This window comes from Podarcis filfolensis (assembly GCF_964270895.1).
Source record: "Podarcis filfolensis genome assembly, chromosome: 8".
NCBI classification, from domain to species: Eukaryota; Metazoa; Chordata; class Lepidosauria; order Squamata; family Lacertidae; genus Podarcis; species Podarcis filfolensis.
Window position 1 is genome coordinate 81,648,508 of NC_139611.1, and position 13,783 is coordinate 81,662,290.

Sequence of the window (13,783 nt, forward strand, 5' to 3'; positions counted from 1 at the left end):
ATTATTTTTTTTATACCCTGCCCTTCCCTGTTCAGAAAACCGGGCTCAGGGTGGCTAACAACAAATTTAAAACACTCAATTGATGCAACAAAAAAACAGCATAATACAGTATAAAACGTGAATAACAATAAATTCAGAATTCAAAAATCAATTTAGGGGGGGGGAAATCCATCCAATTAAACATTAGATGATTACTCATTACGTTCATAACACCGCCTGTCAGAGGATCTTGGGCTGCTGCGGGGTCCGGATTTTCCCGGACGCAGAATAACGCCGTTGGTGGAACGGCCGCTCGTCCGGGAAAACCCGGGCGCGTGTCATTTCCCCCTGGGACACCTCAAAAACGGCATTTTTTAATTTAATGTTGTTTTATTCCATCTTGCCAACTTTTCTGTCAGGATATTGTTTGAAATACGTCAACACACACGAAGAATCACGACCCATTCTTGGGCTCTATTCCCAGGGCCCCGTTATCTTTCGGAGCAGGTTCGAGGGAGGAGCGAGGTAGGCGGCGGCGGCGGCGTCTTTCCCGCCTCCCTCGACAGAGGAGGAGGAGGAGGCGAGGCCTAGTGCCCGGCGCCCGCCTCGCGCTTTCCAGCCGCCCAAAATGGCGGCGTCGGCGAGGCTCCCTTGCGCGGGGCTGCGCTCCCTGAGGCGCCTGCTGCTGGGACGCCCCTCGCACCCCGGGCGGCTGCCGGCGAGGGGGCTCCGCGCAGGAGTGAGTCTCCCGAGGCGGCCCCCCTGCCCCCCTCCCGCAGTCACGACCCGGATATTTGGGCCCCATTTAAAGGGAGGGTTGGATAGACGTGGGCTTTTCCCCACCTCTCAGCGAGAAAGGAAGTCCCTGTGCCCCACTTAGCCGTGGGGGTTTCTTTTCCTTGGGGGGCGTATCAAATGGTGGAAGGAGAGGTGGGACCCCCTTCCCTGGGGCTCTAGAGGTGGGGTAATATCTCTCCCCCTACCCTCCAGATCTCTTCCCGCCCCCCCAACCCTAAAAAACCAAAACAAATCACAGAAACCCAACTTTTTTAGGGTTTGGGAGGCTGGATGGAGGTTGTGGGGTGGGAGGGAGGGAATGTGGAAGTTGCACATCCCCACGTGCTACTTTGCACGTGTATGGGTGCAAACTTTGCGGGTGGGCGGGTGGGGAGGAGTGGAGTATTTTATATTGCGGGTCCATCTGTCCTTGTTGAAAATGCTATTTCCGTCTTCTCAGAAATGGGTGTCCTGCAGGGATTTTTAACTGGCATACGTTTACTGAAATCTTTGTTAATGCTGGTCTATTGGGAGTTGTTGGATGGATGGATTTATTTATTTGTTGTGTTTCTTGTGTTCTTTACGTGAACTGCTTCTGAGTGAGCTCTGCTCAAATAATGACATGGGTCATTATAATAGTGCACATTGTTAAACTGCGGAACTCACTGCTGCTGTAGGAGGAAGTGACGGCCACCAGCCCAGATGGTTTTTAAATGGATTTGATTTGATTTTTTAAAACCGGTTTTTATAACGCAGGTGGGGTTTTGTTTTTGTTTTTTTAAAAAAGGATTGGACAGATTCATGGAGGACTGGCTGTATCGATGGCTACTGGCCTTGATGGCTGTGTCAAGGTCAGACACAGTAATCCTTCTGAATCCCAGTAGCTGAAAACTGCTTGGAGGGGACGTTGGAGAGTTGCTCTTACGCTCGAATCCTGCTTGGGGCTTTGCCACAAGCATGTGGTTGGCCGCTGTGGGAAGAGGATGCTGGATCAGATGGGCGGTTGGCTGGATCCAGAAGGGTCCTCTTACATTCCTGCGGCTATTAATTTGGCTCACTCAAATGGGATGATGGCAGAGGGTGTGTGTATGTGTGTTGAGTTTGAGTTTCTACTGAAATGAGGCTGCATTTTAATGTTGTATTTTCATCTTGTTTTTAAGTTGCATTCTAATCAATTGTTTTTACACAGTGGTACCTCGGGTTACATACGCTTCAGGTTACACACTCCGCTAACCCAGAAATAGTGCTTCAGGTTAAGAACTTTGCTTCAGGATAAGAACAGAAATCGGGCTCCAGCGGCAGCAGGAGGCCCCATTAGCTAAAGTGGTGCTTCAGGTTAAGAACAGTTTCAGGTTAAGAATGGACCTCCAGAACGAATTAAGTACTTAACCCGAGGTACCACTGTACCTGGTGTTAGCCACCCTGAGCCCGGTCTTGGCTGGGGAGGGCTGGGTATAAATAAAATTTATTATTATTATTGTTGTTGTTGTTCGGCAAAATCTAGAAGACCACAACTTCCCTGCATCTTATGAACTTGAGTGGTCTGTGGCCTTGTGTCCAAACACAAACACATAGACACTCATAATGCTAGCCAAAAGTTCATACAACTGGCTGGTTTGCATTGCTGTTCGCAAGAGGTTCCCCAGAGGCTTTTAAGCAGAGGTTGAAAGGCCACCTGGCAGGGATGGTTTACTTGAGATTCCTGCATTGCATGGGGTTGGACTAGATGACCATCAGGGTCCCTTTCCAACTCTTAAATTAGGAGTACGCCCCATTGAATTCGGTAGGACTTACTTTCCCCCGGTGGGATTTAACTCCCAAGTAAACATGTGCAGAGCAGATGAGGCTGTGAGAGCGAGTTGATTGCATTGTGCCCTGATGGAAGGTGGGAGGCTTGTGTTAGAAATGCTGCAAATATCTATTTTCCAAAGCATTCAGCAGGGAACCAGTCTTTTAAAAGGCATCGCCAAATGTGGTTGGTTGGTGTGTGTGTGTTTGTGGCAGGTCACCCTGTGTGTTTTCAGGACTTGGAAAACACTTTCTTTCAGAAAGGGAGGGAGAGAATCCGTCTCCCCTGCAACTTTCTCCTGCCTGATTGGGCCGTCTCAAGGGGCGTGTGTTTCTCTTTCTTTTGGGACCGCATCCAGTTTCCCTCACCCTTTCCCCAGTGTTGATTTACTGAAGTCAATTAGCTTTCTTGTCACAGCTTTACAGGTCCCAAGATCTGTGGAGATAATTTTCCTTCTCTCCCTGGCAGCAGCCAAGGACGTGGTATTTGTTTAACAAACATGTCCGTCCTGGATTTAAAGGCTTATTCCACTGTTGTTTTTGACAGCTCATATAGCCTGAATAGGGAACCTGATCTCTCCAGATGTTGTTGAACCATACAGGGACGGCCTCTAAAGTGTATAATCCAAGAGACACTTTCTCTGGTTCTTCCACCCAGTAATATGTTACAGGCCTAGATTTGCAACTTAATAATAATAATAATAATAATAATAATAATAATAATAATAATTGTACCCCGCCCATCTGGCTGGGTTTCCCCAGCCACTCTGGGCAGCTTCCAACAAAGATTAAAAATACATTAAAATGTCACACATTAAAAACTTCCCTGAAGTTTGACTTCAGATGACTTCTAAATGTCAGGTAGTTGTTGTTCTCTTTGACATCTGGTGGGAGGGTGTTCCACAGGGTGGGTGCCACCACTGAGAAGGCCCTCTGCCTGGTTCCCTGTAGCTTTGCTTCTCGCAGTGAGGGAACCGCCAGAAGGCCCTTGGCGCTGGACCTCAGCGTCCAGGCAGAACGATGGGGGTGGAGACATTTTGCATTTTGTTTTACCAAAAAAATCCACAACCCTGTAGAAGCCAGGCCTGCCCCCCACCATTCTGTCACACTCTTTTCACCAAGAAATGAGAGCCAGTGTGGTGGGGGGGAGGGGGTAGAGCAGGGGTCGGCAACCTAAGCGGTAGCAGCCCATGAGGCTTGCCTAACCGGCCCATAGCGCCCCCTGCTGCCACCCCTGCTGCCTGCTTTTACTGGTGCAGCACGGCACAGGGACCAATTTTTGGGTTGATGGCGCCTGTGCGCATGGGCACTCCTCCGACCTGGATGTGCGCTGGAAATAGCATGTGCGCACACATGTGGAACGGACAAGCACCCGTGCGCATGTGCACACACTATTTCCGGTGCACTTCTGAGTTGCAGGAGTGCCAGAAATAGCGTGTGCGCTCACGCACGGGCGCTCCTCCAGCCCGGAGGACCACGTGTGCGCACACGCTCCAACCCGTCCTCTGATGGACGGAGCGTCGACCGGCCCATCCTCAGATAAGGTTGCCGACCTCTAGGGTAGAGTTTCAGACCAGGGTGCAAATCCCCACTCAGTTATGAAGCTCACTGGGTGACCTTGAGCCACTTAAAATCTCACAGCATTTCCTTCCTCATGGGGGTGTTGTGGGGATTGAATGAGGAGAGGGGGAGCGGTGTATGTCACCCAGAGCTCCTTGGAGAAAAATGTGTAATTGCAGTAAGCACATAATAAATTGAACTGAGGATGGGGATATCATGTTAGGGATGTGCTCAGTTCTTCAGCCTGGGGCAGGGAGCAGATTTAGCCCCTGCTCCCACCGGATACCCTTACGCTAAAACATTGCATCTGGCGACTGTGTTTTATTGCTGTGTTTCTATCCTACGAAGCCCAGCCTACAGAAGAGCTCCCGTAGCTGCTGACAGTGTTTCACACAGGGCTGGACTTTACCTACCACCCCTGGCAACCCCATCCTAGCAGAGAGGCAGTCCACTGGGAGGGGAGGCGCACTGCATGCACAAGCACACCCTGGGATCTTGGCAGTACACGCCACCTCCTTCTACATCGCCATTGGGGATGCAAAGCAAAGGGGGTTAGAGGGTTGGTGGGACCACCTTTTGAAAAGCCAAGGCACATCGCTCGCTGCTGTGATATGGAAGCCGGGGGTGGGGGGAAATACCTATGTGGTGATAGCTTTGCAGAATGACAAGTGTAACTGAAATCAAATAGGTAGCTGTGTTGGTCTGATGCAGTATATATATATATATATATATATATATATATATATATATATATTCCAGTAGCACCTTGTTGTTGTTGTTTAGTCGTTTAGTCGTGTCCGACTCTTCGTGACCCCATGGACCAGAGCACGCCAGGCACTTCTGTCTACCACTGCCTCCCGCAGTTTGGTCAGACTCATGTTTGTAGCTTCGAAGACACTATCCAACCATCTCGTCCTCTGTCGTCCCCTTCTCCTTGTGCCCTCCATCTTTCCCAACATCAGGGTCTTTTCCAGGGAGTCTTCTCTTCTCACGAGGTGGCCAAAGTATTGGAGCCTCAGCTTCACGATCTGTCCTTCCAGTGAGCACTCAGGGCTGATTTCCTTAAGAATGGATAGGTTTGATCTTCTTGCAGTCCATGGGACTCTCAAGAGTCTCCTCCAGCACCATAATTCAAAAGCATCAATTCTTCGACGATCAGCCTTCTTTATGGTCCAGCTCTCACTTCCATACATCACTACTGGGAAAACCATAGCTTTTACTATAAAAGTAAAAGTAAAAGTATAAAAGTAAAAGTAAAAGTAAAAGTAGCACCTTAGAGACCAACTAAGTTTGTTCTTGGTATGAGCTTTCGTGCGCATGCACACTTTTTCAGTATCTGTGCGTATCTGAAGAAGAGTGCATGCACACGAAAGCTCATACCAAGAACAAACTTAGTTGGTCTCTAAGGTGCTACTGGATAATTTTTATTTATTTATTTATTATTTCTACTGAAATCAAATACAAAACATTTCAGTTGCCTCGTCACTGTATGGCATGATGCAACTCTGTTCACCTTTTCACAGGTGTGTTGTTCTCTCTTTATCTGTCCCAGGTATGCCTTCAACAGCAGGAAGAGTTTACCTCTTTGGAGGAGAAGCCGCAATTCCCCGGTGCCTCGGCCGAGTTTGTAGACAAGCTAGAATTCATCCAGCCTAATGTCATTTCAGGGATTCCCATCTACCGAGTTATGGACCGACAGGGGCAGATCACCAACCCCAGCGAGGACCCTGAGGTAAGACGCAGGGGCCTTGTCAGATTGTCCAGATCAGTGCACTGTGCAGTTCCGAAGAAAAAAAAAACCAAGAGGTTCTTGCAGGAGCCAAGGAATTTTGAAATACTTTCCTTTGGCCCTGTTCAAACATTTTTCGTCCAGCGGCATTTCTCCCTCTATTGCAGCTTCCCCAAGAGCAGGTGCTGAAATTCTACAAGAGCATGACACTTCTCAACACCATGGATCGGATTCTCTACGAGTCCCAGAGGCAGGTATGGCCGCATTTCACACGCACACATGCTATAAGATTCTGCCCCCCTCATTCAGAAAGCAAAATGTCCTATTGGGAGGGTCACACAAAGTATCTCCTGACTTGGGGATGTGGATGTAGCCTGGCCTTCTCCAACCTGATGTTTTGGTTGGACTTCCATCACCCCTGAGCTCTGGCCCTGCTAGCTGGGGTTGATGGGAATTGTAGTCCAAAAAACCTGGCTTACAGCAGGTTGGGGAAAGTTGATCTAATGTAGGACTGACAGGTCGATTGCGATCTACTGGTCATTCATGGGATGCCCCTTGTCGATCATGGTTGATCATGCCCCCGCCCAAAAAAAGTTCAACTACTTTGGCTCCCCTAAAAAAAGCTGAACAACTCTGGGTAGATCACTGCCAGTTTTTTTTAAACTGGTTGTAGATCACAGTCTCTTGGAAGTTGGACAGCCCTGATCTAATGAACAGACAGAGTAACATGCACACAAAGCTGGGCCTAGAGGCCTTCATCTTCCTTAGAATCATAAAATTGTAGAGTTGGAAGTGACCATGTGAATCCTCTAGTCCAACCCCCTGCCATGCAGGAATCTTGCCCAACATGGGGCTCGAACCCACAGCCCAGAAGATAAAAGTCTTTTGCTCTCCTGACTGAGCTATCCCTTTCTCCTTCCATAACTAAGTTCAGTTTGTTTTCCTTAGGGTCGGATCTCCTTCTACATGACCAACTACGGGGAGGAAGGCACCCACGTGGGCAGCGCAGCCGCTCTTAGTGACACCGATCTGGTCTTTGGACAGTACCGTGAAGCAGGTGAGGGACAATTCACTCTCCCTCTTGCTGAAGTGTGGTGTGCTCAGCCACTGGATGGCAGCACATGACAGCTCAACACTGCAGTGCTCTTAACAGCATAAGGCATGTTTGCATCCTCAGCTCTCACCCCAACAATACTACTTCTTTCCCGTTATTCCATTTTTTAATCATTTGTTCCTATTTACCCTTAGGATACACTGTCTCTTGGGCTGGTTAGTTCTGCACACCGTGTGACTGTTTGTAAACAATTAAAGGAGCTGATTAGCCAGGCACATGGTACCATGTGCTTTAAAGGATGATTGATCTATTTTTATATTCCATAATAGCAGCCACTGCAATAGGTGTTCTTAATAGGCCTCCTTTTCTGCAGTGTAATCTTGAATTTATTTTATAGTAGGCTTTTGAACCTTGACTGAGATTGCTCCCCCCCCCCAAATGCATTCCTCTCATCCATCAAATGGAAGAAGCGTTGCTCCTGAACTCTGTGCATCAACTAGTGCACTGTTAATACCATTACTGGCTTCTCACTCTGATAAAAGGTGCTTCCGGTTAATCTCATGTTCCCTCTTGCTCCTCTTAGGTGTACTGATGCACAGAGGGTACCCTCTGGACCTGTTCATGGCACAGTGCTACGGCAATGCCAGCGACACTGGGAAAGGCCGTCAAATGCCCGTGCACTACGGCTGCAAAGATTTGCACTTTGTCACCATATCATCCCCACTAGCTACGCAGATCCCACAAGGTGAGATGAAAACGAGGGAATCAAATTGGCTCCAAGCCAAAGGCCAGGCGGAACAACTCTGTCTTACAGGTCCTGCGGATAGAAATCAGATCCTGCAGAGCCCTGGTCTCATGAGGCAGAGCGTTCCACCGGGCTGGAGCCAGAGTTGAAAAGGCCCTGGCTCTGGTTGAAGCTAATCTAACTTCCTTAGGGCCCAGGACTTCTAGGGTGTTGCTATTTATGGACCTTGAGGCTCTCCATGGGACATACCAGGAGAGGCGGTCCCGTAGGTACGAGGGTCCTAGGCCGTGAAGGGCTTTAAAGGTCAAAAGCAGCACCTTAAATCTGACCCTGTACTCCACCGGGAGCCAGTGCAGCTGGAAAAGCACTGGGTGAATATGCTCCCATGGCAGAGACCCCGTGAGGAGCCTCGCTGCAGCATTCTGCACCGGCTGGAGTTTCTGGGACAGCTTCAAGGGCAGCCCCGCGTAGAGCGAATTACAGTAGTCAAGCCTGGAGGTGACCGTCGCATGGATCGCTGTGGCCAGATCACTGAGGAACAGTTGAGGGAACTGGGTATGTTCAGGCTGAATCGGTGGTTTAGCTTGATCTATGGTAGCTTCAAGTGCACATAGTATCTGATCCTCTTTCCCTCTGACAGTCAGGAAGTGTGAGACACCCCAGGCTGGCAAATCCCCCTTTGGGGTCATTGCCAAAGGGGTCTGGGAGCTGAGCGGGTCACGACACTGCTTAATATGGACAGATCCTTCGCTTATTAATGACAAGGGTTCGTTACAACAAAGCAATCCTTTGTTTGAAGACACAGTCACAGTGAATGGCCTGTGCACCCATCTCTTTCCTTTCCCTGCTCTCATTCCCTCTCTCCCCTCCCCATTTGACAGCTGTTGGCTCCGCCTACGCCATCAAGAGGGAGAACACCAACCGGATTGTCATCTGCTACTTTGGGGAGGGTGCGGCCAGTGAGGGCGATGCCCACGCAGGCTTCAACTTCGCCGCCACCCTTGAGTGCCCCATCATTTTCTTCTGCCGCAACAATGGCTATGCCATCTCCACCCCGACGTCTGAGCAGTACCGGGGCGACGGAATAGGTGAGGGGGGTCAGGCCAGGGTGTGGGTGGGGTGGAGAATGCTCTGAGGCTACATGACCTTGCCCTCCTGCCCCAGATTCTGGGTAAAGCAAGTATAACATAGAAAGTCCACTTTGGAAGGCTCTGCTGTTACCAGCCACTGCTGCATAACGAGCACAGAAATATACGTGCCTTTTTTCATCTTTATTTTGGCATTGTTTCAACAACTGTCCTGGAAGCACCTGCTGCACTGTGAAGCGTGGCTTCCCAGAGTAGGGCGTACAGGGGTGCCCCGCAAGACGAATGCCTCGCAAGACGGAAAACTCGCTAGACGAAAGGGTTTTCCGTTTTTTGAGCTGCTTCGCAAGACGAATTTCCCTATGGGCTTGCTTCGCAAGAAGAAAACGTCTTGCAAATTTGTTTCCTTTTTCTTAACACCGTTAATACAGTTGCGATTTGACTTTGAGGAGCAACTCATAGAATGCAGTGTACATAGTAGCCTTTTTTGAGGTTTTTAAAGACTTTGGTGATTTTTGAAGCTTTTCCAAAACTCCTTTTGCAGCCATTTGGTAAGTTAAGCTTTTAAAACTTTGGGGGGGGGGGGGGTTGGATTTTGGGTTGGGGTGTTTGGAATTCAAGGACTTAGTGTTGGGGAGGGGTTTGCAAGAATCTGGAAGCTTGTTTTTTTCCCCTGCATTTTTATGATTTTCTGTGACCATTGGGCCACTCTGCTGTTTTTTTAAAAAAATTCTGGATTTGAATTTCTGTGTGCTGGGTGGCTGGGGGAACAGTTGGGGAGGGGTTTGCAAGAATCTGGAAGCTTGTTTTTCCCCCCTGCATTTTTATGATTTTCTGTGACCATTGGGCCACTCTGCTGTTTTTTAAAAAAAATTCTGGGTTTGAATTTTGAAATGCTCTTTACAGTATGTGTGACTTTAAAGAGCACTTAATAAACTCTTGTTGTACGAAATTTGGCTTTGTTTGGACTTTTTTTGACCATAGGAACGCATTAATTGATTTTCAATGCATTCCTATGGGATTTCGTGCTTCGCAAGACGAAAAATTCGCTAGACGAAAAAATTCACGGAACAAATTAATTTCGTCTTGCGAGGCACCACTGTATCATATTGGGAGTAAAAGTTAATTTTTGCAAATTTCCTCAGTTAGGGGTCTTAAAATCATGTTTTCGGGGTGCGAGGAATTCAAATCTGCTATTATTTTTGTGATCAGAGAACATTTAGCTCTGTAAGTCTGCATTTGATGAAGAAACATGTAAACTGCTTTCGGGAAACCCATGAATTTTAATATTAACTTCTGAAAATGTCAGGTAACGCTAAAGAATAATAATATAACTGCATGTTCTTGGCAATCATTTTTAATTATTTCTAGACAGTTTTGCACACATTTTACCTATACTAAATAAAACTAAATTAAATTTATTTAACCAAAATATCTTTCAAATTCCCAAATCAATGTTACGACTTCTTAGCACCTCTCATTTTTGGAATTTGAAAGTGGAAAAGTCCAACATTCCCTATTGCCAGAGTGCCCATCCTTTGCTTTCTTCCCACAGCTGCGCGTGGTCCCGGCTACGGCATCCAGTCTATCCGGGTGGATGGCAACGATGTCTTTGCCGTGTACAATGCCACCAGGGAGGCCCGTCGCCGGGCTGTTGCCGAGAACCAGCCCTTCCTGATTGAAGCCATGACCTACAGGTAGGTGTGGAGCGAGCGGGGGGAGTCAATGGAGCACAAGTCCCATAGCCAGAGAAGGAAGTGGCCTGATGTGGGGGGGGGGCGGGACCAAAGAACCCACCTGAATCATGAGCTGCCCGTTTCCCTCTCAGGATTGGGCACCACAGCACAAGTGACGACAGCTCCGCCTACCGCTCGGTGGACGAAGTCAACTACTGGGACAAGCAAGACCACCCTATCTCTCGTCTCCGTCACTACATGGTGGGCAGAGGCTGGTGGGATGAGGACCAGGAGAAGACGTGGCGGAAGAAATCCCGCAAAAGGGTGAGTGGCTTGGATGTATGGTGTCCACGTTACCCTCCTGAGATTCAGTGTGGTGTAGTGGTTAAGAGCGGTAGACTCGTAATCTGGTGAACTGGGTTCGCATCTCTGCTCTTCCACACGCAGCTGCTGGGTGACCTTGGGCTAGTCACACTTCTTTGAAATCTCTCAGCCCCACTCACCTCACAGAGTGTTTGGTTTGCTTTGAGACTCCTTAGGGTAGTGATAAAGCGGGGTATCAAATCCAAACTCTTCTCCGTCTTGGCTGTGTTTCTGTGGGTGCCTGCTTGCGATAAATAGGCAAATGTACAGAACAATGCAAAATATGAGCAAAGGCCAACAATATTGAAGTCTCCTAGGAAGAACATAGGGAGCAGCTTTAATGCTGAGCCAGAACATTGCTCCCTCTAGCTTAGTGTCAGTGCCCTACTCTTCAGCTGCCTCTTCGTTATTTAGGAGGATGCTCCTTCCATCTGCCCATGCCCTAGGTACAGAAGTACATACCCCTTTTGAAAAGGAGGAACATGAATGGTGACTTCCACAGGGTGTCAGGGACTGGCTAGGCAAGGAGGAATGGTGGGAGGCTACAGCCAGAGAACCCCCCCCCCCCCGGAAGCATCAGTGGGAAGGCTCCGAGCCAGGAGATTGGTGGTGGGGCGCAGAAGACGAAGTCAGAGGAAGTGGGGGGGCAGATGGGTTGGAGGCTGAGCAAGCAATAGGTTTAAGTGAGAGTGAGGCAGCTGAGGAGGAGGCTGAGGCTGCGACAGATTGCCAGCCCCCTGCCAGTTCCACTGTCTCCTCCTCCCGTCCTCTTCTGTCCCCAAGAATGAGAAGGGTGTTGCCTGTAGCAGAGCAAAAGGCACAGAGAGCCCCTCCTCAAAAGAGTTTGCGACTGTTGGGAAGGCAGCCAGCTGCAGAGGAGCCTTGGAAGGAAGGCTCAGATTCCCTGTTCTGGCCCAGTATACCTGATGGAGCGTTTCCACCCCCATCGTTCAGCCCAGACACCAAGGTCCAGCTCCGAGGGCCTTCTGGCAGTTCACTCACTGGGAGAAATGAGGTTACAGGGAACCAGGCAGAGGGCCTTCTTGGTAGTGGTGCCCGCCCTGTGGAACGTCCTATCAGATGTCAAGGAAATAAACAACTACCTGACTTTTAGAAAACATCTGAAGGCAGCCCTGTTTAGGGAAGCTTTTAATGTTTGATGTTTTATCATGTTTTTAATATTCTGTTGGGAGCTGCCCAGAGTGGCTGGGGAAACCCAGTCAGATGGGTATAAATAAATTACTACTACTACTACTTCATCATCAGGTTAGTCCTGCCTGTGAAGTTCACCATTGTGTTTTGTCTCTCTGAATAAAGAATCAACTTTACTGCTCATCTCTGAGTTTCTGTGCTGAACTGCAGCCAAACCAGCCCTGACACAGGGAAATCCCAGTGCTCCTCCGATCAGCTTTCTAAAATAGAACCACTTCTTTGTGATGAATAGAAGCATCCTGGCTGAGGTGGGACATAACCGTGGGTGCTCCTTTTCAGAGAAGCCAGGCGCCTGCCCCACCCTCCTTTTCTTCCGCACAGGATTGTAAAGCGAATCGCAGGTCCGGAAAGGAGACTCCCATCTCTGCTTTCCTTTTGTGTTCCTCAGGTGATGGAGGCCTTTGAAGAGGCGGAGCGCAAGTTGAAGCCCAGCCCTCAGTTCCTCTTCTCCGACGTCTACTGCGAGATGCCCTGGCACATCCAGAAGCAGCAGGAATCCCTGGAACGCCACCTCAAGCAGTATGGCGAGCACTACCCGCTGGGCCAGTACGAGAAGTGAACCGTCTTCCCCTCGCCTCTCTGCCCTCCAGCAGCTGGGATGTGCAGGAGATCTGGCTCAAACCAGCGTGCAGAGAGAAAGAGAGAGAGGTTTCGTGTTCTGGGCAACCCCTTCCTTGTCACAGTGGCGATCGTGTGAAAAGGAAGGATCAGTTGCTAAGAGACTCCGCACCGGGGGATCCCTTTTGGATACTTTGGGGTTGAGGGGCTGGCACCTGTAAGCTGTGTCATTGGGCCCCACCCAGGGGCTTCAAACTAGCTTGTGGTAGCAGCCCAGACTGTTACTTTGCCCCCGTTTTTAGAATCTGCTAGTTGCACAGAGCCTGTTCAAAGCACACGAAACATCCACGGCTCTCCTGCTGTGGATGTGAATTGCCTTAGATCTGCTGCTTCCCCGACTCTTTCTCCTGCTCCCGGTACCTTTTCCCTCCACAATTCTGTCATTCAGCCGGAAATTGGGCATAAGCTAGCAGGCAGCACCTTGGTTTCCCCTGTGGGGGGCAAGCATTTTTGCCAAACGGATCCCTAATGCCATCGTAAATGTCTCCGGAACTGAATACCACTTTGGTGGAATCTGCCGCTAGAAGTCAAGATGTGTTGTCTAGAGTGGGAGGCCGCAGCTGGTGTCCTGTCTGGGAAGTAAATCCAGGCCCTCTTTGGATAGTGTCTTTTGGGTGATAAATGGCATTTTTAAGGGATGTGAACCTCAAACTGTCATCTTAATTTTTTTGAGGGTTTTTAGAGGCCCGGGAGAGTAATGCTGAAAGAAGAAGTTACGGCTGTCTTGCCTGGCCTTCTTTTCCTGAGCCCCTTTCCCGATCTAAACTGGCACCTGGAGGGGGGAGCTCTCTTGGTCTGTTACGCTTGAATCAGAAGTTCTTACCACTGAAAAGCAATGGTTCTATTTGAGCTGCTGGGAGTAACAAGTGTCTAGGCAAATGTATGTATGAACAAAGGAGCACATTGGGGAATTAATAAAACTTTCGTGGGCCTTTGCCTCTATGCAATCTGCTTTTTGACCAGTGAGAATCTGCAGCCAGGGGGGCCACATCCTTGGTTGGGATAGTTATCAAAATGGGTGGAACCCGTTTGGCAGTCACTTGGGAAGGAAAGAATGGCACTTTGCACGTGCTCAGTGACACTCTGCCTTCGCTTCACAGGAGTTAGGGCTTGCACCCTAAATCGAAGCAGGCTGTGGATTCATGTTAGATGAATTCATGTTAGAATGATTAAAACTGTGGTAGAGCAAAGTTAGCT

The 13,783-nt window shown here is 49.0% G+C and overlaps 1 protein-coding gene and 1 long non-coding RNA gene across 2 annotated transcripts in view; one reads left to right on the forward strand and one right to left on the reverse strand.

Annotated features, from left to right (window-relative positions):
* Nucleotides 1–476: 476 nt before the first annotated feature.
* On the forward strand, nucleotides 477–13,517 carry BCKDHA (branched chain keto acid dehydrogenase E1 subunit alpha). Its single transcript, XM_083627562.1, has 9 exons — nucleotides 477–718; nucleotides 5,657–5,836; nucleotides 6,001–6,087; nucleotides 6,782–6,890; nucleotides 7,471–7,632; nucleotides 8,514–8,720; nucleotides 10,273–10,414; nucleotides 10,546–10,717; nucleotides 12,357–13,517. Exons 1-9 carry the CDS (start codon nucleotides 608–610, stop codon nucleotides 12,525–12,527), a joined length of 1,341 nt encoding a protein of 446 aa, XP_083483688.1. The 5' UTR covers nucleotides 477–607; the 3' UTR covers nucleotides 12,528–13,517.
* LOC310769260 overlaps nucleotides 10,059–13,783 on the reverse strand; it is a 38,197-nt gene continuing 34,472 nt past the window's right edge. Inside the window, exon 2 of the long non-coding RNA XR_014551584.1 lies at nucleotides 10,059–10,152. This is a non-coding gene — a long non-coding RNA (uncharacterized lncRNA). The remainder of the gene's footprint in view (nucleotides 10,153–13,783) is intronic.